The 25,607-nt window shown below is 44.0% G+C and overlaps 1 protein-coding gene across 1 annotated transcript in view; it reads left to right on the top strand.

The window, feature by feature from the left end:
• Positions 1 to 25,607, top strand: part of LOC137617846 (m7GpppN-mRNA hydrolase-like) — a 301,637-nt gene that overhangs the window by 139,326 nt on the left and 136,704 nt on the right. The window contains exon 2 of the mRNA XM_068347791.1: positions 2,692 to 2,851. Within this exon, the coding sequence (XP_068203892.1) occupies positions 2,692 to 2,851 (160 nt within the window). The remainder of the gene's footprint in view (positions 1 to 2,691; positions 2,852 to 25,607) is intronic.

Raw genomic sequence — 25,607 nt, forward strand, 5'->3', positions numbered from 1 at the left:
CCGCTAACTAGCGGCGGGGTAGTAAACCCTCGTTAGAACTTTTATGGCTCGTCATTCAGCTACGCCGAAGTAATTACCCCATGTAAATAGCTAAGGTTTGTATAGTTAGGAAAAATACAAATTTGTCATTTTGTGTTGTCAATGGTACCAGTAGATTGGGTTTGTGCTTGTATTGTACCACTATATAAGGGTTAGGGAAATGTGCATGAGTTTTGTAATTCAAGGGGTATTAATTTGTTGAGTGTAGTTGGAAAAGTGTATGGTAGAGTATTGATTAATAGTATTAAGGATAAAAAAGAGAATGCAATCTTAGAAGTACAGGGTGGTTTTAGAAGAGGTAGGGGTTGTATGAATCCAATTTTTACAGTTAGGCAGGTATGCGAGAAATATTTAGCAAAAGGTAAAGCGGTTATGGATCTGGAGAAAGCGTATGATAGAGTCGATAGGTAAGGAATGTGGAATGTGATGAGGTTATATGGAGTTGGTGGAAGGTTGTTGCAAGTAGTGAAAAGTTTCTACAAAGGTAGTAAAGCATGTGTTAGGATAGGAAATGAAGTGAGCGATTGGTTTCCGGTGAGAGTGGGGCTGAAACAGGGATGTGTGATGTCACCGTGGTTGTTTAACTTGTATGTTGATGGAGTGGTGAGAGAGGTGAATGCTTGAGTGCTTGGACGAGGATTGAAACTGGTAGATGAGAATGACCATGAATGGGAGGTAAATCAGTTGTTGTTTGCGGATGATACTGTACTGGTTGCAGACGCAGAAGAGAAGCTTGGCCGATTAGTGACAGAATTTGGAAGGGTGTGTGAGAGAAGGAAGTTGAGAGTTAATGTGGGTAAGAGTAAGGTTATAAGATGTACGAGAAGGGAAGGTGGTGCGAGGTTGAATGTCACGTTGAATGGAGAGTTACTTGAGGAGGTGGATCAGTTTTAAGTACTTGGGGTCAGTAAATGGTGAAGTGGAAGCAGATGTACGTCAGAGAGTGAATGAAGGATGCAAAGTGTTGGGGGCAGTTAAGGGAGTAGTTAAAAAATAGAGGGTTGGGTATGAATGTAAAGAGAGTTCTGTATGAGAAAGTGATTGTACCAACTGTGATGTATGGATCGGAGTTGTGGGGAATGAAAGTGACGGAGAGACAGAAATTGAATGTGTTTGAGATTAAGTGTCTAAGGAGTATGGCTGGTGTATCTCGAGTAGATAGGGTTAGGAATAAAGTAGTGAGGGTGAGAACGGGTGTAAGAAATGAGTTAGCAGCTAGATTGGATATGAATGTGTTGAGGTGGGTTGGCCATGTTGAGAGAATGGAAAATGGCTGTCTTCTAAAGAAGGTGATGAATGCAAGAGATGATGGGAGGAGTACAAGAGGAAGGCCAAGGTTTGGGTGGATGGATGGAGTGAAGAAAGCTCTGGGTGATAGGAGGGTAGATGTGAGAGAGGCAAGAGAGCGTGCTAGGAATAGGAATGAATGGCGAGCGATTGTGACACAGTTCCGGTAGGCCCTGCCGCTTCCTCCGGTGCCTTGGATGACCGCAGAGGTAGCAGCAGTAGGGGATTCAGCGTTATGAAGCTTCATCTGTGGTGGATAACAGGGGAGGGTGGGCTGTGGCACCCTAGCAGTACCAGCCGAACTCGGTTGAGTCCCTTGTTAGGCTGGGAGGAACGTAGCGAGGAGAGGTCCCCTTTTTTGTTTCATTTGTTTGATGCCGGCTACCTCCCAAAATTGGGGGAAGTGCCTTGGTATATGTATGTATGTACTATGAGCTGGACCTGATGTCAGATGCAGGGGAACATCATAACTGAGTAACCTTCCTCTATAACAGGATCATTAAGAAGTATCTCCCTATCCTCCAAGGTGAAGGGAATGATGGATGGAATATGTTTAATTTCATTTTTATAATAGCTATAGGTACAAATATATTCTTACATCATATCCCATACAAGGATGTACAGTAGGTTCTCCTGTGACCAAGTATCTTTTAATCTTGGTATGGGCCTAATCTAAAGCTTTTGGCATATCTATGCATGGACCAGTAGGAGGTTTGTAGGAGTTACCTTCACTCGTATACAGGATCAGCTGCTCTCAAAATTTTTGGGTAAGTTAAACCCGACAGTAATTTGGTTCATAGGGACTTCCACCATCCTAAGGATGAGTCTTCTATTAATGGCTGTTGGTTTGTGATAATGTAAGAAACAATCACAAATTTTAAAAACTATATTTTTCCTAACTATACAAATGTGAGTCCTTTAAGTTACACCTCTCGCCTCAACCATTTCACAACTCCCCGCTACCTAATGAAAGGGCTGACAGACAGGTGAGTAGGGCTTCTCACTACCCATTGGTAGGTATAACTGCCTTGTTAGATTTTAACGACTGTTCCAAGTTTGCTAAAGTCATATTCCTAGTAAAGGACTCAGGTTGGTGGTTATAAAAGATACATATAACTTGTAATATGTGTTTTTTTCTGTGAAAGTTTCATGTTTTTTATTATTATTGTTGTTATCTTGATTATGGTATTTTTGTTTATTGGGTAGTGCAAAGAGAATAAATTTTTTTTATATTAATCATTATACATATGACCTTAACCTTATTTTTATGTTAATCATTATACATATGACCTTAACCTTATTCTTATTTGAATATTTATATGAAAATTCACAAAACTAATGTATTTTGAACTTGATTTTCTCCAGTCGCTTTCTGTTGGATGCATCTGACTCTGAGTTGGGGGATCCCATTACACTTTGTTTCATAACAGAACTTGCATATTGGTTCTATCTGGATGAATATGTTGAAGAGGATGATAATCTGAATACTATCAAGTTTGAACCTTTTGCTCAGCAACTTATAAATGTAGGTCTTCATTAATACGTTATTATAATTGTTTTCAATTTTTTTAAGTTTACTAATGTATTTGCTCTCAGTAATAATTTGCTGTTAAAAGGACCTTTTTCTCATTTAGGCTAAATAAAGTGAAACTTTGATTGTTCCTACACATATACAAACCATTTGCTCTTTACTACGGATATATAGTTCTACTGTAGTCAGAAAACTAGTCATGAAAATTTTATGTGAGGTAAACAATCTACCGCTAATTAGCGGGGGATAGACCAACTACCCTGCTCACACTCTCAGCTAGTTTGTTTTTCCACTTTTGCTGGCTATAAACTCAACTTGTTTTCTTTTTCTATTTTTGGTTTGATTTGTATTGTTGAGGACTACTAAGATGCAGATTTGTCCTAGCATCGAAGGGCGCTCTTGCACCACCTTCATGTCAGCACAGGAGACGGATCCTCATTCCCTCTTCCCGGAGTGTAGATGACACTTATGCACTCAGACATCCCCTGAGCAGAGTGTTGGGAGTGGCCATCCTCCCAGTAGGAGCAGTATGGTAGGAGACAGAAAAAGTTTAAAAGGGATTCTTCTCCCTTAAGGTTATCCTTGAGGTCGAAGAAGTCCTGACTACTTACTCTGGCATCTCGTTCTGCCCCGCTGACTCTGCTCGTTCGGCCTCATCTGGAGGTCGAATGAGTATGAGTGATGACCCTTTGCCCTCGGAAAATCCTCCGGTACGGATGACCATGTCGCTTCCCATAGCGAAGCCTGCTTGCCATTGTTATTCGGTATGCGTCCACCCTTCTCGCCCACAAGACCATCATCGTTGTTGGGATTGGAACCTTCCTCCCTCTCGTGAGAGCTTCCCAATGCGTCACTCGCCACCTGATCGCCACCATGCGTCCATTCCATCATCGTGTGTTCGTCATCAGCCTGCTCATCTGTAGTACATCCATTCTTTTGCTCGCAACCATCCTATGCATGATGGATCTCTGCTACAATGACGAGCCTCCTTGGAGACATCCGACAAGTGATCCTGTACCAGCGAGTACGTGTGAAACACGCTTGCCCATATCTTCCAGATCAGTGCGCCCTGCTCAGATGTGTACCTACAACTGACCCTTTCTGAGATCTACTCGCACAGATCCTGTGTGCTTCCCTTCTCCTGCTTGCAACCTCCTTGCAGCTTGCAACGAGGTGCTCGCTGTCCAGCTGATGCGTCACTTTCGTGTACAGGTACATCGTAGCCCAGCAAGATTTCCGGCTAACATCGGTCATCTGGTTCCTTTCCCAGCCAACCTGAAGGATGCAGAGATGGTCCAGGGTTCTGCTACCATTCGTTCTCCAACTCGCACATCGAAACCAGATCGAGAGACACCACCTTCATGTCAGCACAGGAGACGGATCCTCATTCCCTCTTCCCTGAGTGTAGATGACACTTATGCACTCAGACATCCCCTGAGCAGAGTGTTGGGAGTGGCCATCCTCCCAGTAGGAGCAGTATGGTAGGGGACAGAAAAAGTTTAAAAGGGATTCTTCTCCCTTGGGGTTTTCCTTGAGGTCGAAGAAGTCCTGACTGCTTACTCTGGCGGCTCGTTCTGCCCCGCTGACTCTGCTCGTTCGGCCTCATCTGGAGGTCGAATGAGTATGAGTGATGACCCTTTGCCCTCGGAAAATCCTCCGGTACGGATGACCATGTCGCTTCCCATAGCGAAGCCTGCTTGCCATTGTTATTCGGTATGCGTCCACCCTTCTCGCCCACAAGACCATCATCGTTGTTGGGATTGGAACCTTCCTTCCTCTCGTGAGAGCTTCCCAATGCGTCACTCGCCACCTGATCGCCACCATGCGTCCATTCCATCATCGTGTGTTCGTCATCAGCCTGCTCATCTGTAGTGCATCCATTCTTTTGCTCGCAACCATCCTATGCATGATGGATCTCTGCTACAATGACGAGCCTCCTTGGAGACATCCGACAAGTGATCCTGTACCAGCGCGTATGTGTGAAACACGCTTGCCCATATCTTCCAGATCAGCGCACCCTGCTCAGATGTGTACCTACAACTGACCCTTTCTGAGATCTACTCGCACAGATCCTGTGTGCTTCCCTTCTCCTGCTTGCAACCTCCTTGCAGCTCGCAACGAGGTGCCCGCTGTCCAGCTGATGCGTCACTTTCGTGTACAGGTACATCGTAGCCCAGCAAGATTTCCGGCTAACATCGGTCATCTGGTTCCTTTCCCAGCCAACCTTAAGGATGCAGAGATGGTCAAGGGTTCTGCCACCGTTCGTTCTCCAACTCGCTCATCCAAACCAGATCGAGAGACAATGCCGGTGCCTATTCATCCAGGTACGTGACTTCACTCCCTTCCTTTTCAGGTGCTGAAGCCCTGATCTCCAAGGAGGCAGTCTCCATCACGTAGCCTCCCTATTGAGATCCCCGCCCTTCTGTCCCTTGGGAAGGACTCTTCGTGGTTCGATGCCTTGGTAAAGGCGGTGAGTAGGGCCGTTTCAGGAGCGGACCCAAGATCTAAGTAACCGGCGGTAGCAAGTACTCTGCAGATCCCACTGGAGAAGTTGGTGTCATCCAGTCCTTCCTCTCGTCCGTCTGACCCCAGACAAAGTCATGTTCCCGGCCCTGTCCAGAGATCCTCCGCCTCAGATGTTCGTCTCCCCTATCAAGAGGATGAGAGGGCTTGCAGGAGTGGCATTGCCAGTACAGCAGGACTTCTCACAGGTGCAGATGACTCCGGTTCTTACCACCAAAAAGAAGAGGAGACTGAGGAACCCGACCCCTCCTCCGTAAAACATTTTCCAACCTTGTACAAGGCAAGGCTCTCGATCTCCAACTCGCTCGCTCTTCCAAGCCAGAGCGAGAGTCAATGCCGGTGCCTATTCATTTAGGTAAGCGACTTCACTCCCCTCCTTTTCAGGTGCCGAAGCCATGATCTCCAAGGAGGCAATCTTCATCACTCAGCCTCCCCAGTGAGATCCCGTCCTTCCGTCCTTTGGGAAGGACTCTTCGTGGTTCGATACCTTGGTGAAGGCGGTTAGTAGGGCTGTTTTAGGAGTTGCCCCTATATCTAAGTAACCGGCAGTAGCAAGTACCCCGCAGATCCTGCTGGAGAAGTCTGTGTCCTCCAGTCCTTCCTCTCCTCCGTCTGACCCCAGACTGAGTCATGTTGCCAGCCCCGTCCAGAGATCCTCCACCTCAGATGTTTGTCTCCCCTATCAAGAAGATGCGAGGACGTGCAGTAGTGGCATGTCCAGTACAGTAGGACTTCTCGCAGGTGCAGATGACTCCGGTTCTCACCACCAAAGCGAAGAGGAGACTGAGGAACCTGACTCCTCTGGAAAATAGTACAAGGCAGGGCTCTTGATCTCTGTGGGAGATCTCTCTCAGGTCCAATTATTAGCTCTCTCTGATGGAAGTGGTGCTGCTGGAGCTACGTCCCGTATCCAAGGATGTGGAACAACCTTTGGCAGCTCCTTTCCCAAGAGAAGGAGAGGTCTCCAGCAGGCAAAAGGATTCCTCCAGCCCATCTCTCCTTGAGGAATTCTTTCCTTCCCGAAGGGAAAGCAAGGACACCAAGATGGTGCCCAAGAACACCACGGCCAGATCTTCTTGGCAGATCCAGGAGAAGACTTGCGGGACCTCCCTGGCAGCAGAAGACATGTCATCATGAGACGTTCCTTTGGCCACTTTAGATGACGATTACGACCTACCCCGAGCTCCTTTGGGTGAGAGTTCGTGGATGGATGATGACTCGTACATTCAGATTGAGGACTATTTTTCAAAGGCCACTATGCCCAGGTACACAGAGGCAGAGCAGGAGTCAGGTACACAGAGGCTGAGCAGGAGTCAGAGTAGGCCTTCTGGCAGGTCTTATCCTGCATGAGGGCCATCAAGGGTTTAGACAACCCTGCGGTGGCCCCTCGAGGGCAAGGACACCATCCTCGACAATCTCTATGGTACTCAGCAACCTCCCAAGGCCAGTGCAGCTTTGCCCTGGTCCAAAGGGTTAAAGGGTGCCAGGATGAAGCGTTCGCACAGATAGCTGGCTCCTCCAGCTCACTTCATTCAGCATAGGTACTACGAGGCTTCAGATGAGCCTCTTCTGGCCTTGCCTCTACAGTAGACTCATCTATAGAGGCTTTCTCAAGAGGAGTCTCTTGTGATAGATTCTCAGCCCTCCTGGTCACTTTCTCGACAGCGAATACCTTAAACATGGAGAGAGTTGCAAAGTATGCCATGCAAGCTATGTCGTGGCTTGACCTATGGTTAGTGTCAGTGGGACACCTCGTTAGGACCGAAGATTGGTCCAAGAACTCTACGAGGAAGTCGATAGAGACATTCCTTTTGTCGTGTACCCATACCATTGAGAATGTTATACTCAAGAGAAGTGACTCGGTGATTGAATGGTTCCGTTGGCAAGTCCTCCAGGCGGAAGTCTACACTTGATGGCATCTCTCTTTTCAGGTTGGGAGACGTCGAGCGGGGGGAAGAGCGCTGGAGGAAGTCCAACCAGGACTCATTCCTGCTTTAGGCCATGATATCTTGGTCCTTTGGAACGGCGCCCCTTCAGAAGAAGCCACTGACGAATAAGACAGCAGGATCCTCGAGAAAAGTGTTGTTGAAGCCCTTTCCTACTAAAGACCAGGAGGGTTCCAAGTCCACCCGTGGGGGAAGAGGTCGGCCACCCCCTCTAGGTAGGATGGGTGATCCTCCCACTTGCTCACCAGGGGGGGGGGGGGATGCCTGCTACGCCGCTGGCTGAGATGGCGCCATGGCAGCACGGGTATGATCCCTGGACAGTCTTCTTGATTCGCTCTGGGTATCGCGTCCCGTTCATTCAATCTCTCCCTCCACTGACTCGGAATCCAGTTGCATTGAGCTCCTATTGAAAGGGATCTGCAAAGGAGCTGGTCCTTCAAGCCGGAGTCCAAACCATATTGAAGAAGGGCACCCTCTATGAGGTCCTCAATGGATCCCCATGCGTGTTCAGTTGACTCATTCTTGTGAAAAAGGCGTCTTGAGGCTGGAGACTCATCATTGATCTCTCAGCTCTGAACAAGTTTGTCAATCAAACTTCGTTCAGCATGGAAACGGCAGACATGGTCACGTAAGCAATAAGACTTCAGGACTTCATGTGTCACTGGATCTCAAGGACACATACCTCCAGATCCCAGTCCATCTGTTTTCAAGGAAGTACAAGTAGTCGTCGACTTTCGACTGTTCAACTTTACAACAGTTTTTTCAGCGAGTTGACATCACAAGTCTATCGGAAATACTGTAGTACGCTAATAGGACAAATATTTCCTTGGAAATAATCTATTTTCTTGTATATAAATAAACTGATTTATCTTGGTAAATTAGTGTTTTATTTTTATTGATGATAAAGTATACATCATCCATTTTCAGTAAAAAGTACTTTAAGAAAAGTTTTAATATCTGTCGAGTTCATATCGTATGTCTGTTGACGTCATATTACCGGCGGAAAGCGACCGGGCAATACAGTAATTTCCTTCTAATAGGCTAACGATTAGTATTCCCATTATCGAAATGTCAAGTAATGATACAAAGTGTTTTGTGGGTCTATATCGATTGTTATGAGTACAACGTAGCGTAAATTTGACTCTACTCTAGTTTTATTTAGTGTCTGATAATAGATTGATAGTTATCAAAAGAAAGTACACTAATAGGACAAATATTTTCTTAATAATTATATATTTCTTTTTACATTATGAAAATTAAATACTTTTCCTCGGTAAGTTAGTATTTTCTTTCATTTCTTACAAGAAAAAATAAAATGGATCTACATATTTTGCAAGTCATTCTTTGTAGAGTTTACGTCACGTGTCTTGTGACATCATATATCTTGCGGAAGTGTGCGGGCAAACCGAATGATTTCCTTTTGGCGTGTTACCGAGTAATCTTATTACGGTATTCCATCATCGAAACACCGAGTGACGAAATCAAGTGTTTTTTTGGGCTCAAGCCATGTCGTCCTGATGGAAGGTTCCTAATAGTAGCTTCCTAAGGGATATATGTACTACAGTGATATTCCTAGAGAATTTACCTTTATAAAGGTCTCCAGAATTCTAACTCCTGGCGCGAATATCCTTAAAATTTCTCTCAAGGATATCGCATAATATCAGGGGACGTATTCTTGACACACCACATAGCAATCTGCGCCCTGAATAGCGTTTACGCTTCGAGGGGGAAAGTGGCAAAATTAGAAGGGGAGCTGTATCAAGGTTACCCTAGTTCCCATACTACTATTGAGTATCATGACAGCGCCATATCCAAGATGGCGGACATTCCTAATTTTGTAGCGAATTCGCACGGTAGTGTTCCCTGTTAATCTCACTTTTTCGATCGATTTTCAAGGATTATTATGCAGTCTCCAGCTTCTTTCGCCTCTTGAAAGTTGAGTATTGATTCTTTACAATGTGTGTATTTTAGCTCCTGTCTCACAGTGAAATTAGAGTAATTTATTGTGATTAGGAGCTAGGCCTGTCACTGGAGGCGCCATGGGGGCTGTTGTTTGTTAGGCATGTCTTATTTAGTTAGTAGAACGACATTCCCGGTTGAAATAGCATTAATTAATTATGAAAGCTATTTAGGCACTTGATACTTATAAAGATATTTATAATGTGCATAATTTTCCTTTTTATTGCAGTGTCTTACCGAACAATTATATAGCTGTAGGTTCCCTACGATGGCAGACAATAGATTAAAAAATACCGCGGTGGCGCCGCCGTCGCTGACGTAGGTGACGTCATCTCCCTCCACTTGGGGGTGCTACAGGTACAACTGTCCAGGTAACAACAATTCGTTCTCTGCCGGCTTCTGGTGAACATCGGTGGTCGGCGCAGACTTTTTTCTTCATTTGTTGGGAAGTATTATCTCTCCAATATCGGTGAAGTATTCAAACTCCGTGTTGTAGGATTGAAGCTGAATTTTCTTTTCTACAATTTTGTGGTCATACCATCATGTCGGACTCGTCCTTCAGTAGTTAGGTTTTGCGCCGGTACAGAGTTGCCAGGTTTTCTAAAGGAAAGGCGAACTCCTAAGCAACAGAACATTTAAAAGGCCAACCCATTACTGTAGTAGAAAAAGGCCAAATATACACTATTATTTGACTCGCCCTTTTTTCATTTTGCTAACGGCCAACCAATTTTGGCCTGGAAAAGACCAAACTGACAACCCTGCGCTGGTAGGTGCAAAACTAGGTTAGTTAAATTAATTTATGATTCGCACACTAAGTGAATTAAGGTAGGGGTTGTGAGTGCTCTAGAGAATCTACTTGTGATGAATGCAAGGATCGGAGTGAACAACATTGGAACGTTTTTATTTCTCACTCGGGGAAGATAATTAAGGATAGGAAGAGAAAGGCGGCTCTCAGAGCTGAAAGTAAGACTAGTTTAGCTTCTTTGGCTTCTTCTATCGAAGCTCCTACTCCTATTCCTTCTTCTTCTCGTATTATGTCTTCGATCTTGAGTCCTCCTCTCCTGCTCCTGTAACTCCTTTGCCAACTTCCCGTGGAGTTTCTCCTGACACCATTGCCAGTCTAGAATCGAAATTAGAAATTTGATGTTTTAGCTAATACAGTAATGCAGTTAGGATTATCTGTAAAGTCTTTTTTAGGAAAGACTTCTAGTGAAGTGAAAAGTGACAGTGCATTCAGAGGATGTGGCTGTCTGTCCCGATTGCTCTCCTAGACGAAGGTCACTGTCCCGCTCCCCCGCCTCGGGGAGAAGACATACCGGAGGTCCAAGGGAGACCTCGGGGTTTGCCCACAGACAGTCGCGTCTTTAGTCGATCCTGCGGTGCGACAGCAGGATTCGACTAAACACCATTGGAAAGGTGTGTCGTTTGATGACCAGTTAGCGACAGAGTCGAGGGGCTCTCTGTCCCGATAGTTCTCCTAGACGAAGGTCACTGTCCCGCTCTCCCGCCTCGGAGAGAAGACATACCGTAGGTCCAAGGGAGATTATTGGGGTGGCGTACAAGACAGTCGCATCCTCAGTCGATCCTGTGGTGCGACAGACTGATTCGATTAAACATCATTGGACTGATTCGACTCCGGTCAGGCGTTGTGAGTCGACTGATTCGACTCCGGTCAGGTGTAGTAAGGCGACGGATTCACCTTTGGTTAGGCGTCGTAAGTGGCATGATTCTTCAGTTTCACGTCTGTTGAAGAGACGTTCGACCGAAGAGGTGTTCTCTTCGTATCCTGTGAAAAGGAACAAGGAAGTAGAGGTCGCTCACCCGTCGTGCAGCGTAGCTACGGGGACGTCGCCTCGTGTTCTTTCGACAGCGACTGCTGCCTTCGACTCGGTTGTGGAACGACTGACTCTAAGTTCATCGAGATCTTCGACTCATCTAGCTGTCGAACCTTGTCCTTCGACTTCACATGCGACGCCTCCGGTGGCGATCGTGTCGGAATCCACAACTCCAGTTGTTTCGACTTCAACACTAGAAGAAGAGAACTTAGTTCCATTACGTCGACAGTTACAAGAACTGATGAACTGGATGAAAGAAAGCAAAAAAGGTACCGAAAAACATTGAGTCGAATTAAGAACCGTCGCTTTCGCCTATTTCGTCGGATGATGAGGAGGACTTAGAAACGGATGCTATTCCTCTCTCGTGTTATTCGAAGCTTTTACACTATCTTCTCGACATGTATCCGGATTACTTCGTAGCAGCCGCTCCCAGGTCGCCTGCTTCCATCTTTCTGATGAGGAGGAGGAATGTCGATCCTCTTCTCCCGAAGCTCATACTTTCCAAGGCGACTAAACATTTGCTTCGTGATATAGGATATTGGTTGAAGGTCAAGGGAGAACTTGGGAAAGCAACTTTCGCCTATCCTCTGTCGAAGCTTTTTGAGAAGAGGTATAGGTTCTACGGTAATCTAAACTTAATACAGTGAACCCTCGTTTATCGCGGTAGATAGGTTCCAGTTGCGGCCGCGATAGGTGAAAATCCGCGAAGTAGTGACACCATATTTACCTATTTATTCAACATGTATATTCAGACTTTTAAAACCTTCCCTTGTACGTAGTTCTGTTAACAAACTACCCTTTAATGTACAGAACACTTAATGCATGTACTACAGTACCCTAAGCTAAAACAGGCACAAATATTAAAGGTGATTTTATATCATGCATTTCCTAAACACGCTAAATGCAACCAATGTTTTGTTTACATTTATCTCTGATCATAATGAAGAAACAAACTGGAGGTAGAGCTTTGCTTATTACCCAGACATATTTCCCATACTTTTCCCTTAGAACTACATCACATCTTCCTACTTTAGATATATATATATATATATATATATATATATATATATATATATATATATATATATATATATATATATATATATGTATATATATATATATATATATATATATATATATATATATATATATATATATGTGTGTGTGTGTGTGTATATATATATATATATATATATATATATATATATATATATATATATATATATATATATATATATATATATATATATATATATATATATATTTATATGTATACACATATACATACCTACATATATACATAAATACATGCATACATATATATATATATATTACTGTATATATATGGGTTATGGAAAAAATCCGCGAAGTGGTGAATCCGCGATGGTCGAACCGCGAAGTAGCGAGGGTTCACTGTAACATAATAAGAATAAGTTTAGAAGCTTTGCACCTATCTATAAAGTAATAGAGTGCCCGCAAACTTATTTTGCAGAGCGACTGATTCGCCTTCGGTTAGACGTCGTAATTGGCGGGATTCTTCAGTTTCACGTCCGTTGAAGAGACGTTCGACTGAAGTCGAAGAGGGGTTCTCTTCGCATCCTGTGAAGGGGTACAGAGAAGTAGATTTCTCTCGCCCGTCGTGTAGCAGAGCTACATGGACTTCGCCTCGTATTCTTACGACAGCGACAGCTGCCTGCGACTTGGTTGTGGAGCGATAAGGAATTGGTAAAGAATATTTTCAAGTTTTAAAGAATTATGAGTTTCTTGGGCTGGACGATCGAAGTCCTTGCTACGAAGTTCGGGACTCTCAAGGAAAGACATTCTGGTGTTCTTTTGTTTCGAAAGGAGTCGCTTCGTCTCAGAAGTCCGCACTAATGTTTTCTCCTCTCGACAAGGATCATCTGTTTCCTAAAAAAATAATGGCCAAGATTCTGTCCGCACTGGAAAAGAAGTCTACTAATGACTTGCTTGTCCAGTCTTCTAAGCGGGTTAAACCCTCAACTGTGATGAATACCGCCTCGGAATCATCCGGGCAGAAGAAAACCTTTCGAGGGGGTAGGTCTAGACCGTGCGTCAGGCCTCGATCGAATTTACGACACCCAACCAAGTCCTCGACCAAACCCGACACGAAATCATCCAAGTGATTTTTCAATCCTAGGGGGCAGATTGAACCTTTTTTGGGAGGAATGGACTCGCAGAGGGGCAGAGCCCTGGAGACCAAATTCAATATGGAAACGACACGTTCAGGGTTGGAATCCCTTTGTTAAGGGGACTGGATGGTATTTCTGGATATGCAGTGGTTACACCTGGTCAGGTTACGCTGATCTTTCGATCTGTTCAAGGGAAAATGAACGTGTTGGCGAACGGACTAAGTCCCCTTCGTCAAGTACTGCAGTTAGAATGGATATGTGGCGCTCAGGACCATATTGGCTCGCATGACCAACTTGGTGAGCACGAACAACTAGGCGCACGCAATCAGTCGAAGTGCGCGAATAAATCTTATGACAGGGTTGTTCAAACTCTCGTTGCGCGAAGTGTTCATGAGTGCACAAGAGTTTTACTCTTATGACAGAGTTTTCGAACTCTCATTCCGTGAATTGTTCGCTCGCACCCATCATCATCAAGAGTTTTACTCTGATGACAGAGGGATGCCTGCAGCCTAAGGGTTTATGGATCACTACAGGCCGCGATCCAGAGGTTTCTGGAAACTCTATGGTCGACCTTCCCCCCTCTACGGGATGGGCCTTCTAAAGGTGTGACTTGTTACGTCACTCTAAGCTCCCAGTTGATTACTATATCAGTTAGTCTGTTTTTTCGCCAGCACCGATCCTTTCGTTTTCGAACGAACCACCGTCATTTTTTTTTTTTCTCCACCTTCACTCTTCAAGTGGTTTGGTTAACAGACGGAAATGAGTGAGGAATACAAAATTCTTTACATTCCGGTTCATTTCCCTGGCAGGCTTTGCCTGATTTAGACAGTAACAACTTTCAAAAAAGTGTTATAATAATGATCTGAAAACTATTAATCCTGAATACAAATGCTAGCGAATAACTGAAAAGATACAGAGGGAAATATAAACTGGAAAGAAATTATTTTTCACACATCAAGGCCCGCCTGAACAGATTCTTTAGTGTCTGATGAAGGGCGAGAAATAAACCACTAAAAAGGAAAGTAAAAGTAAGTAGTTCTTCTCACAAGCGAGAAAGCGGTCGATGGCAACCCCTTCGGGTAAGCGGTCGATGGCAATTATGTCTGGCGTTCTTGAAGCAAACTCACACATACGGGACTTCACCCTTTTCGGGAGACTCGTTCCTGAGAAGTGCTTACAGAACTTTAGTAGGTATCGTTTAAAATTCATGAAGGCCGTAGGCCGTCCTGGAGCATGCGCTATAGCCAAGACAAAACTGCGAGGTTACTGTCTTAAACTCGGTTCTACCGTTTGATGGAGGCAGCCTCTTCCCGTCTTTGTACCCTGGGTACAACTACTTGCTTTTTACACGATAGGCTTCCGAGACCTTTTATTCTTTCCTTACTGGGCTATTGTTTTGAACAATTAGTCCCGAAGGAACGTTGCTAGCTGACGTTAAAAGAACGATAGCAACAGCGTGGGCAACTTTTCATTACGTTTACGAACGTTTTCAAGTTCCGCCCACAGGTAACTAGACGTATGTTTTCTGTGTAAAAAACACTGGCTAGCCCCTCAGATACAGAGGAGGGGTAAACCATAGGTGGAATGATCGCCTCTTTAACTGTTTATTTTGTTTGAGAACATGTTCACTTTCTTTCAAGAAAATATTTCAATTAATCAACGATCAAAATTCTTTCGGCATAATGTTGCCATTCGTCGCACATACATTATTCGTGCAACTTTTCTAATCTGTGGCCACAAAAATTTGTACTCAAAAACCTGACAGACTCGATAGGCCAGGAAGAAGAAGAATGACTCTTATGTCCCGTGCGGTCATTGAGATATTATCTCCGCAGAACGGAGTGTTCTGAGAGATTTGATTGTAGAAGCACATTCTCTACCTAACGACGCAGTGTTTCCTTTGAGAGTGAAAGCGCACGAAGTTCGAGCGGTAGCGACTTCTCTCGCTTTTTGACACAACTAGTCGCTATCCGCTATCCTATAAAGTACCCTTTGGGAGGTCTAAATATGTGTTTGCTACACATTATTTGAAAGAAATCGAAAAAGTTTGAAGATTGTAAGTTTCTCGGTCCGCGTTCGGTAGCTGGCATGGTGTTGGGAGGAACGACGTAGGGGGTTGTTCCCTCTGTTAGCCTATGTTTCGCCTTGTACCAAGGTTGGCGAATTAAAGGGAAGTCTGGGGGTACAATTGTTCTGGAGTACTCACCAATCATTTTAGTGTTAGTTCTGGTGAGTAAAGGTTTTTATTTCGGTGTAGGTGACTGTTTTTTCATGTTGGTTATTTCTGGTCTTACCCCAGGGCAAGGGCGACACAGTATTTTCTTGTATTTTCGTTCAGTCAGCGGTGAACACCATGACTACGAGGATCTTCCCTCCATGTAGAGGCACCCATTGGTCATATTCCAAGCCTTCTACTATGTAAGATGAGCACCGACCAGAGGCAGTTTTCTCCTGCAGTAGCTCTCTTATAAGATAAGGTACAACAGGCACTAACAGTGCTTTTGAATATACTTTATTTTCAAGAATCGTACTGTATACGATTGTTGAAGTAAAACTTACATCCACAGTCCCCCCCATCCTTTCAATGGGTAATCAGCTATATAATTGTTTGGTAAGACACTGCAATAAAAATGGATTTTCATTATAAAATGAAATTTTATTGCATAATTACCGAACAATTGTTAATTAAAGCCCTCCCTCCCCACTAGTGGATGGCTGGGCAGAACGAATTGTTGTTACCTGGACAGTTGTACCTGTAGCTCCCCCGATTGGAGGGAGATGACGTCACCTACGTCAGCGATGGCGCCGCCGCCGTGGTATTTTTTAATCTATTGTCTGCCGTCGTAGGGAACCTACAGCTATATAATTGTTCGGTAAGTATGCAATAAAATTTCATTTTATAATGAAAATCCATTTTTCTATGTCGATCGCATAAGTCAGAGTTTCGGTGATATAGGTAACCGAGATCTTGTCTTGCCTAGGTAACCTAACCTAGGAGATATAGTATACTTTCGACATTTCCCCGGTTACCCTCGTGCATTGTTTTTTCAATTCAGACGGCGATAGATATCTCCGAGAATTATTATATAACCGATACTCGTCTCTAGTGGAGATTTATGGTTAATCTCTCCTCCCTCGGAGTGTAGCCTTAGGCTACAACCCTAGTGGGTCGTGCCTCGAGTTTTCATTCAGGCATGACTAGCCTAATGTTTTTCTGTCCCTTCCCTTAACCACAGATAGCAGGTTTTGGGATTTGGTCAGAACCTCAGAGTATTTAGTCTTGTGCCGACAGCTGGCCGGCAGGGTGAATAGTCATTCCCCTTCCGGCATAGGAGGCTAGCCCTCCCTAGGCCGCACTTGAAGTGGTTGTATGATGCCGCCACCTTCGCCCTGTGGTCTAGTAGACTAGTCCTGTGCTCGCAGACCCTAGGCTGAAGAATAGTCATTCTTCTGAGGCCTAGGATGGCGCCGGCACTGGAACTCTGTTTCTCCCTTGTTGAGAGGAGGCGGCACTGCCGCCGTCCCCTTAACTGTATTGGCAGACCCTAGGTTGGAAAATAGAAATTCTCCTGCCGCCTAGGATGGCGCTTATACTGAGGCAGAGTTTCTTAAGGGTGTGTAGGACCGGCAACCTTGCCGGCTCCTTCCACACCTCATACAGGACCCTTTTCCCTTCCTCTCTGTTCTGTTGTGATGGCCTAGCCATTGTATTTCTTTGAGCTGTCGTCCTGCAGTCTCACCGTTTGCCAGTGGATTCTGGGGGTCGGCCAGACTCCTACTTGACAGCTGTTGTCCGACTGCCTGCGGCTATGACGGCTGCTGGCAGCCATGACAACTGCTGGCGGCCATGTTTTATACAAACTGTCGGCGGCTATGACGGCTGCTGGCGGCTATGCAGGCTGCTGGCAGCCATGTCATCTGTCGGCGGCCATGACGGCTGCTGGCAGCCATGATGGCTGTTGGTGGGAAGTCTCTTCCGTCACCAAGGTTCTTCAGTCCTTCCTTGGACTGCCGGCCACAAGTTTTATTGCCGGGGTATTAGCCTGGCCGGCGGTAGGCCGGCCAGACCGGCACAGATAGGGGCTGACTCAGCCGGCAGTATGCCGACTGTACCAGTGCTGCCGGGTGCTAGCCTGCCGGCAATGGTACTGATGGCTGGATGAAAGCCTGAATGTTACATTCTCCCCTTCCATTTGAACCTTTCTGGAGAAAGGCAGTAAATTAGATGTTTACATCCTTAGTGTATACATACACAGTAATAAGGCAGCCTTCACTCCATGCTGTCTCTCTCTCTTTTAGCTAGCATGCTGGCTGCGCTGGCAGGGACTAGCTATGCCGGCTATATGCCGGCTGAATTACAGTATATGTTTATACAAGTAGTCAGTATATTTGCAGTATAGGATATACTGCAGATAGAAAAACTATTGTATGTTATACTATTAGTTATTTTCCAATATACCTTGGGTATCCTTGCCCAGGTGTTTGCTGAGACCAATCCTATATTGAAAGAATAGAATTTCTTCAATATTCTGATTAGAAATCAGTTTTCATATTACCCTACAATATTAAATAATTTAAAGGGCTGGTGGTATTACGCTTCTATCCTTAAAAGGTTAGAACCCTTATCCTTGAGTTTTCCTGATCAGGAAACTCTATGATTTTAATATTGGAAGGGAAGGTCACAGCAAATGGGCTGGGTAGGATACACAAATATATGTCTTTTATATTTCCTAGTCCAGTTGGCATCATGCCGGCTGGACCGTGCTGTCAGATGCTTGCCACAATAGCAGCACACTGGCTGAACTGCAGGATATATAATTATACAGTAATCAGTATTTTTCAATATAGTATATACTGCAAACAGAAAAACTTTAGTATGATTATACAGTAGTTAATTTCTAACATATCTTTGGTACCCTTTTGCAGGCTTCTGTTGAGACCGTTCCTATATTGAAAATTTAGAATTCCTTTAATACTCTGGTTGGAAATCAGTCATCCTTACCCCACAGTGTTAAAGAATAAAAAGGGGCAGTGACTTGTACACTTTTCTACCTCTAGGGATTAGAACCCTTTCCTTAGAGTTCCTTGATAAAGGAATCTCATTATAGTTTGCTTGCAGTGGATACAAAAGTATATGTCTCCCACTATCCCTTTCTAGCTTACTATCCTAAGCTATTTTAGTCAAAAGATGACTTTTACATATTGCTTATCAGTGAGATAATCAATTGTATACTCATTCTGCTTTCCTGTCTTTCCAGGAGGAACCCCAGATGACATGTGTTGCAGTCTTCTGCAATATCAAGAGTAAGTACTTATATGGTTATAATACATGCAGGTTTCATGCCCCCTGCAATATTTTTTCCGAATTCCTGCATTATTGGAACTCTCAAGTTTGCAATGTATATCGGACCTTAATGTCCGAGGGTTTTGAGAATCCCAAGTCGATGGAGTCTAGGGATGCAGCTCATGAGAAACTACGCAACTGGGTGAGAGGATTCTAGAAAATCTCTCCGGGACCATACCTACCTAATGATAGGATGCGTAGCTTACTATTCCCGAAAGCAAGTAAGGAAATAGTGGTGCCCTAGGCACGATTCACACCTCCCTGCGGCCAGATAGCCCTTGGGACGAAGGGCAGGAAGCCCCCACGGGAAGAGGGTGACAATGTCGTGTCCGAATTGCTTCCGTCTGTGCCGGCTCTAGAGCCGTTAACATCGACATCTTCACCCTCTACCCTTCTATTAGACAAAATGGACCAATTACTGGCCTATATGAAAGGTCTAATAGAAAACTTTCGCAAACAAGACGAAAAGGATGAAGCAAAATTCAAGATAGAGCTCTGTGAAGCTCCACTTGTCGCTCCCCAGAGACCAAGACCTTTCGACATGCTCCGAAACCAATCCCTGGAGGTTTGCGGAGCTTATGCCGATTTTAAATGGAAAACTCTACACCTGGGAGAAGATGGGTGCTGTTCCTTTAGAAGAAGTCCAGACTTTGACGCTTTCCCTAATTGCTTCATTTGACTGAAGCATGAAACAACGTCAAGAAAAGAAACGGAACTGAAGGAGGTCATGATTCTCGACCATGATAAGGCACAGGCTATCTTGTCAAGTAGCCTGAGAAAGGTGGGTTACTCAGTGTCGAAAGTGTTCACACTAAGTAACAGACACCCTTCCTTTCTTGCTCCTGCTTCAATATCATTCCCCTTTACGTGGAAGGCATTTAAATCTTTTGCCAAGGCAGTGGAGGCAGGTAGACCTTGTCCTGCACTCGAGGAGTGCAAGCCTCTGTCACCAGCCTTTCTCACGCAGGAGAAGGATTGGAAGGAAGTCCACTTAACCTTTTCAGTAGGAAGACTAGACGCGGATGTCGCTAGATGACAGTTTAGTGAGAATATCCCTAAACTTTCTTAGTTTCTTTTGAGCAAGGAACAAGAGACAAAGGAGAGACTTGCAGCCTCCCTATCCCTACAGAACTGCATAGAGTTGTGTTCAGCCCATCAAAGTACCCCGGACATGCTCAAAGTCTAGGCCAAAATGCATGTGGCCACCTTAGTAAAAGACCTTTATGCCTTTATGAAGGCTAGGAGAGCCTGTAGGGAGTTTGTGTTCGCTGCCGCAACAGGGAAACACGAAACCAGGAAGCTAATATCTTCCAACATCTGGGGTAGAGACCTCTCTCCAAACGGGGTAGTTAGAGAGGTGATTAAGAAGGCCACCACGGAGAATGTAGGACTTCTCCAAAAGTGGGGAATCTTTTTAAAGAGAAAGTCTTCCACGGATGTGGGTCCCCAACCTAAAAGGAAGACGGAAAAGTCTAGGAATTTTCCTCGGGCTGTTCAACAACATCCCACAGTTACGATGACCGCGATGTCACAGGCAAGCGGTCGAATATGTAAACTTTCTGATCAGGTGAAGCAAAAAGATGCTTCTGGTAGGAGGGAGGTTCCTTCAGGATCGCTGGACCTTCGATCCTTGGGTCCAAGGCCTAATCAAGATGGGACTAGGATGGAAAATAGACATGCCTCCACCATGATTTCCTCAACTCTTCCTACACTCCAATCCCCTCCTGGAAGAGTATACCTTAGAGCTCTAGAGCATACAGGTGGTAAGGAAACTATAGTCCATCGAATTCCAGGGAAGGCTGTTTGGTGTTCACAAGAAGGATGAAGGACTCAAGAAAACTCAGAGCCATTCTGGACTTGTCGCCACTCAAAAAGTTCAAATCAAACAGCAAGTTCAGAATGATAATCCTTCTGATCATAAGGACTTTATTTCAAAAAGGGGTGTTCGCAGTCTTGTCAGACCTGAAAGATTCCAGTCATGTCGCCCCCTCCCCTCCTACCTAGGATTCAAGTTACAGAGGATAACGTATGGCCTAGGAAAGATACTTGTCGGACTAAACACAGTCCTATGTATCTTCACGGGATTGCCGGACACAGTCGCGCAAAAACCAAGCCTAGAAATGGTTCAGGCAACAATGTACCTGGACGAAAGGCTGGTGTGGGCAGCACCCGAAGTGGCTGGTCTATGAGCATCCAAGGAAGTGATCCGGTTCCCGGAACATTGGGGATGCAAGATAAGCTTCAAGAAGTCTCAATTCTCTCCAGCTCAAAGGCTTCAATGGTTAAAAAACCATTGAAACCTGTGGTCACACTATCTCTCCTTTCCCTTGGGGATGTAAAAGGAGATAGCAGGGTCGGTCAAGAGACTATGGTAATCTGTCAGGATTCCAAGATGCTAACAAGGAAGAGTTGTGAACTCTCTCCAGTTCGCAATAGTGACAGACCCAGTGCTAAGAGCACAGCTGAAAGATGCGTTAAGAGTCTGGAGAAGATACGCATCAAACGCTCGAAGAGATCTAAAAGGACCGATATAGGTCTTTCCTTAATCGCTTCCCTAACAATGGTCAAAGGCCAAAAGCCTTTTGAAGACTGTGCCCTTGCAAAAACCCCGACTATTGAAGATCATCCGCATGGATGCCTAGTCAGAAGAATGGGGTATTCACTCACATCAGAGGAAAGTCCAAGGGATTCGGTCATTTCTATCCAAGGCCATGTTAGTCCTGTCGTGGGTGGGGAAACTCTCTCCACACAGATCAGACCTCCTCAGGCTGATTTGGGACATCGAAGCGATAGTGAGACGTAGGAACCGACAAGGCTAGAGAGCGTCTCATATAGTTTAGGTGATGTTAGCCATCCTTTACCTAAAAGGATGGCACCTATCAGCAGTTCACGTACAATCGATCCACAATGTGACAGCGGGTGCTCTACTCGGGCTCGAGCCGATAGAGTTAGAATGGTCCACAGATGCAGACCTATTTTTTCCCAGATGGGAACAAGTCCCCGAGCTGCAGATCGACCTCTTCGTCATGCGCGTCATCAAGAAACTACCTCGATATGTAGCCCCATACGAGGATCCTCTAGTGGAGATAACAGACATCAGGTCTCTAGTATAGAAGGGATGGACTCAGGAATTCCTGTTCATCCCATCCAATCTCCTGCTGAAGGTCCTCAACATGCTGAGATCCTTCCAGGGAGGAGTAGCTCTGGTGGCTCCCAAGTAGCCCAAGAGCAACCGGTTCCCTTTAGTGAAGGAACTGAGGCTGAGGCTGGCTCTAGTTCTGAACCCAGTACTATCTCCGAAGGTTCAGAAGTTAATTGCCTTCGATTTATCACAGAGAGCCCATATCTTTCATTTCTTGATTTCCTTGCCCTAGCGGTTAGGAAAAGATTTGGAATCTCAGAATGCAATATAGAATTCTTAGAAGAATACAAGTCCAAGTTAACTAGAAGACAATATGAGTCATCTTGGAAAAAGTGGGTTGCTTTTGTAAAAGCAAAAGGACCGAAAGAAATTTCAACGAACTTCTGTCTGTCCTTCTTTGTCCACCTTCATAATCAAGGTCTGGCGGCCAACACGATAACTACATTGCAAGTCAGCCTTGACTAGACCTCTTCTATGTGCCTTTCAAGTGGATCTGGCGAGTGAAATCTTTAATAAGATTCCGAAGGCATGTGCAAGGCTTAGGCCTGCAGCATCGCCAAAGCCCATCTCATGGTCTTTGGACAAGGTCCTACATTATGCCTCATCTGTGAACAATGAAGATTGTTCCCTCAAGGATCAAACCCAAAAGGTTATTTTTCTGTTCGCTATAGCCTCTGGGGCTAGAGTTAGTGAAATAGTGGCCCTATCTAGAGATGAGGGCCACATTCAGTTCACAGAAGTGGGAGAACTGAATCTCTTTCCTGATCCAACCTTTCTCGCTAAGAACGAGCTACCCACTAAGAGGTGGGGTCCCTGGAGAGTCTGCCCTCTGAAGGAAGATGTCTCTCTATGTCCTGTAGAGTGTCTAAAGGTCTATCTTCGTAGAACTTCAGACTTCAGGGGAGGACAGCTCTTTAAAGGAGAAACCTCTGGATCAAACTTATCCCTAAAACAACTGAGGACAAATCTCACCTACTTTATTCGCAGAGTAGATCCTGACAATACTCCCACAGGTCATGATCTGAGAAAAATTGCTTCATCACTGAACTATTTTCAGTATATGGACTTTGAGCATCTTCTCTCATATACTGGATGGAAATCATCCAGAGTGTTCTACAAACACTATGCTAAGCAGGTCCATGAACTGAAGCATTATGTTTTGGCGGCAGGTAGCGTATTAAAACCTGTCGTCTAATTCTGCGATGAACAGTTAATTGATTGGGACTGTCAATTAAAGGGAGAAGGTGTCAGCACTTTTAGTGTGATCCCCTTTTAAATGAGTTTTACCATGGTAATACTAAATCTGTTCAAAATCTCAGGTGTGGAATTATACAGATAACACTCGTGCCGTGTGTACGTAGTACACAGTGTCGATAGGATATAACTTGTACAGAAATTATGAAGGAAAATTTTATTAAAAACTCTTCTTCAGTCTGAGAGTGGCACTCATCATTTCTTCCTTTCAAAAGAGGGAAAATAATTTCTTTATATGTTGCATGTATAACTCCTTTTTTGGGCTCAGGCCATGTCGTCCTGATGGAAGGTTCCTTTAAGTAGCTTCCTAGGGTATATTTGACTACAGTGATATTCCCAGAGAATTTAACTTAATGTCTCCAGATTCTAACTCCTGGCGTGAATATCCGCCATGGGGTATTGACATAACAACTTTCAGAAATCAAAAATCGTTTTATTGCTTCTATGTATGCGTAAACATGTCGTACATGCTCCCCAGAAGTTTCAGCCAATTATTTTTACAAATAACGAAGATATAGCGGTTTTTAAATGATGACGTCATCCTTACTGTGTCGTCTGCATGACTGAGTTTAACAAAATCGTCTTTGTTTGTTAATTTTGCATATCTATAGCAATTTTTCACTTATGTTTCAAGCTATCGTACGTCTGGCAGAAATGGAAGGCATTGGTAGAGGTAGTTGAACGAAATCTAGTCCTACAATAACAGAAGCCAAAGTTTCCAAAGATGTATAGATGTTATAATGCATGCGTTTGTTTACTTGTAGTAAACGTCCTCAGGAACTTTATAGCAAGGCCAATGTTACCTAAGGTTATAGAAAGAACAAATAGTCAATCACTTTTCCAAACAATGAAGATATAGCGGTCTTTAAATGATGACGTCATCCTTATGGCGTCGTCTGTATGACTGTTTGACAGATGCGTAGTTCTCTCTCTCTCTCTCTCTCTCTCTCTCTCTCTCTCTCTCTCTCTCTCTCTCTCTCTCTCTCTCTCGTGAATTATGTACCACTGCCATTTATACAAATACTATAATTCTCTCTCTCTCTCTCTCTCTCTCTCTCTCTCTCTCTCTCTCTCTCTCTCTCTCTCTATCGAATTATTTAAAACTGCCATTTATACAAATACTATAATAACAATGTTCAACTTCCTCTCTCTCTCTCTCTCTCTCTCTCTCTCTCTCTCTCTCTCTCTCTCTCTCTCTCTCTCTCTCTCTCTCTCAATTTGAACTGCCATTTATATCAGCCAAATGCTCTCTCTCTCTCTCTCTCTCTCTCTCTCTCTCTCTCTCTCTCTCTCTCTCTCTCTCTCTCTCTCTCTCTCTATGTTTCGAAATCTCGTACTTCTGGCAGAAATGAAAGGCATTGGTAGAGGGTAGGTGAATGAAAACTATCAGCTACGAGAACATCAGCAAAGTTTCCAAAGACATATAGAAATTATAATGCATGTGTTTATTTACTTGAAGTTCGTATGTTGATTGTGCTTTCACAACGTCCTCTGGAACTTTATAGCAATGTCAATGTTACATAAGGTGATAGAAAGAACAAAAAGTAAGTGGAGAACAAGAAAAGAGAACCAAGAAAGAGGGAAGCATGAATAAGAGTACAAAGCTGAAAGCTGCTAACTAAAACACTGGCAACAATTAGAGATCGCTGGCAACTCATAACATAGGAATAGTAAACTGAGGGTTCAAATACCTCGTTTAGGGTGCATTTATGTAGGAGTAAACAATAAAAGTTATCATATTAATATTATCTTGATTTCTTTTAGAAAAGAAGCGAAAATGTGTTGAAAATCTTGGGGAGCTCATAACTCAAAAACATACTTATTCACACTTAGGTACATTTTTCTCACTTATCTATAGTTCGATATTAGAGAGAAAGATATCGTTGAAAAGAAGAATAAAAATCCCACATTTCTGTCAGACAAAATTTTGTTTTTCTTTTTACATTTTTTTTTCACGATTATTTTCCGTCTAGACGAGGAAAAAAAAATTCATTAAAAAAAAAACAGAAAGGAAAATCAAAATTCTGTCAGACAGAATTGTTCGGTTGATAGAGTAGTTTTTATGGTATAAGTTTCAATACAATTGGTATTATGGTAGTGGGGAATAATGTACCTAAATTATTTCTTTAAATCATGATTTTTGCTAATAAATCCAAAAGTTTTTGATCAAATGACTTGAAATTTTTATATGATGAAGGTATTATATATGTCTAAAACATATATAGAAATGGTGTAATTTGGATCATTAGAAAAAAAAATGGCGGGCATGGCGGACGGTCCCCTTAAAGTTTCCTTTTAGGTTATCGCATATCGGGACGTATTCTTGACACGCCAAATAGCAATCTGCACCCTGCATAGCGTTTATGCTTCGAGGGGAAAAGTGGCAAAATAAAAGAGGAGCCATTAATAAGGTTCCCTTCCTCCGTTAGTGTTTGAGTACTCAAATGGCGCCACAATCGCTGCCACCTTTATTCTTTTTTTCTGTAGCGATCTCGCTCGGTGGTTTTCCCAGTGCTCTCTCGATTTTTGGATTTATTATGCAATCTCCAGCCTCTTCTGCCTCTGGAAAGTTGAGTATTTGATTTTTATGTTGTATA

The sequence above is a fragment of the Palaemon carinicauda genome, chromosome 24 (assembly GCF_036898095.1).
Source record: "Palaemon carinicauda isolate YSFRI2023 chromosome 24, ASM3689809v2, whole genome shotgun sequence".
Classification (NCBI taxonomy): Eukaryota; Metazoa; Arthropoda; class Malacostraca; order Decapoda; family Palaemonidae; genus Palaemon; species Palaemon carinicauda.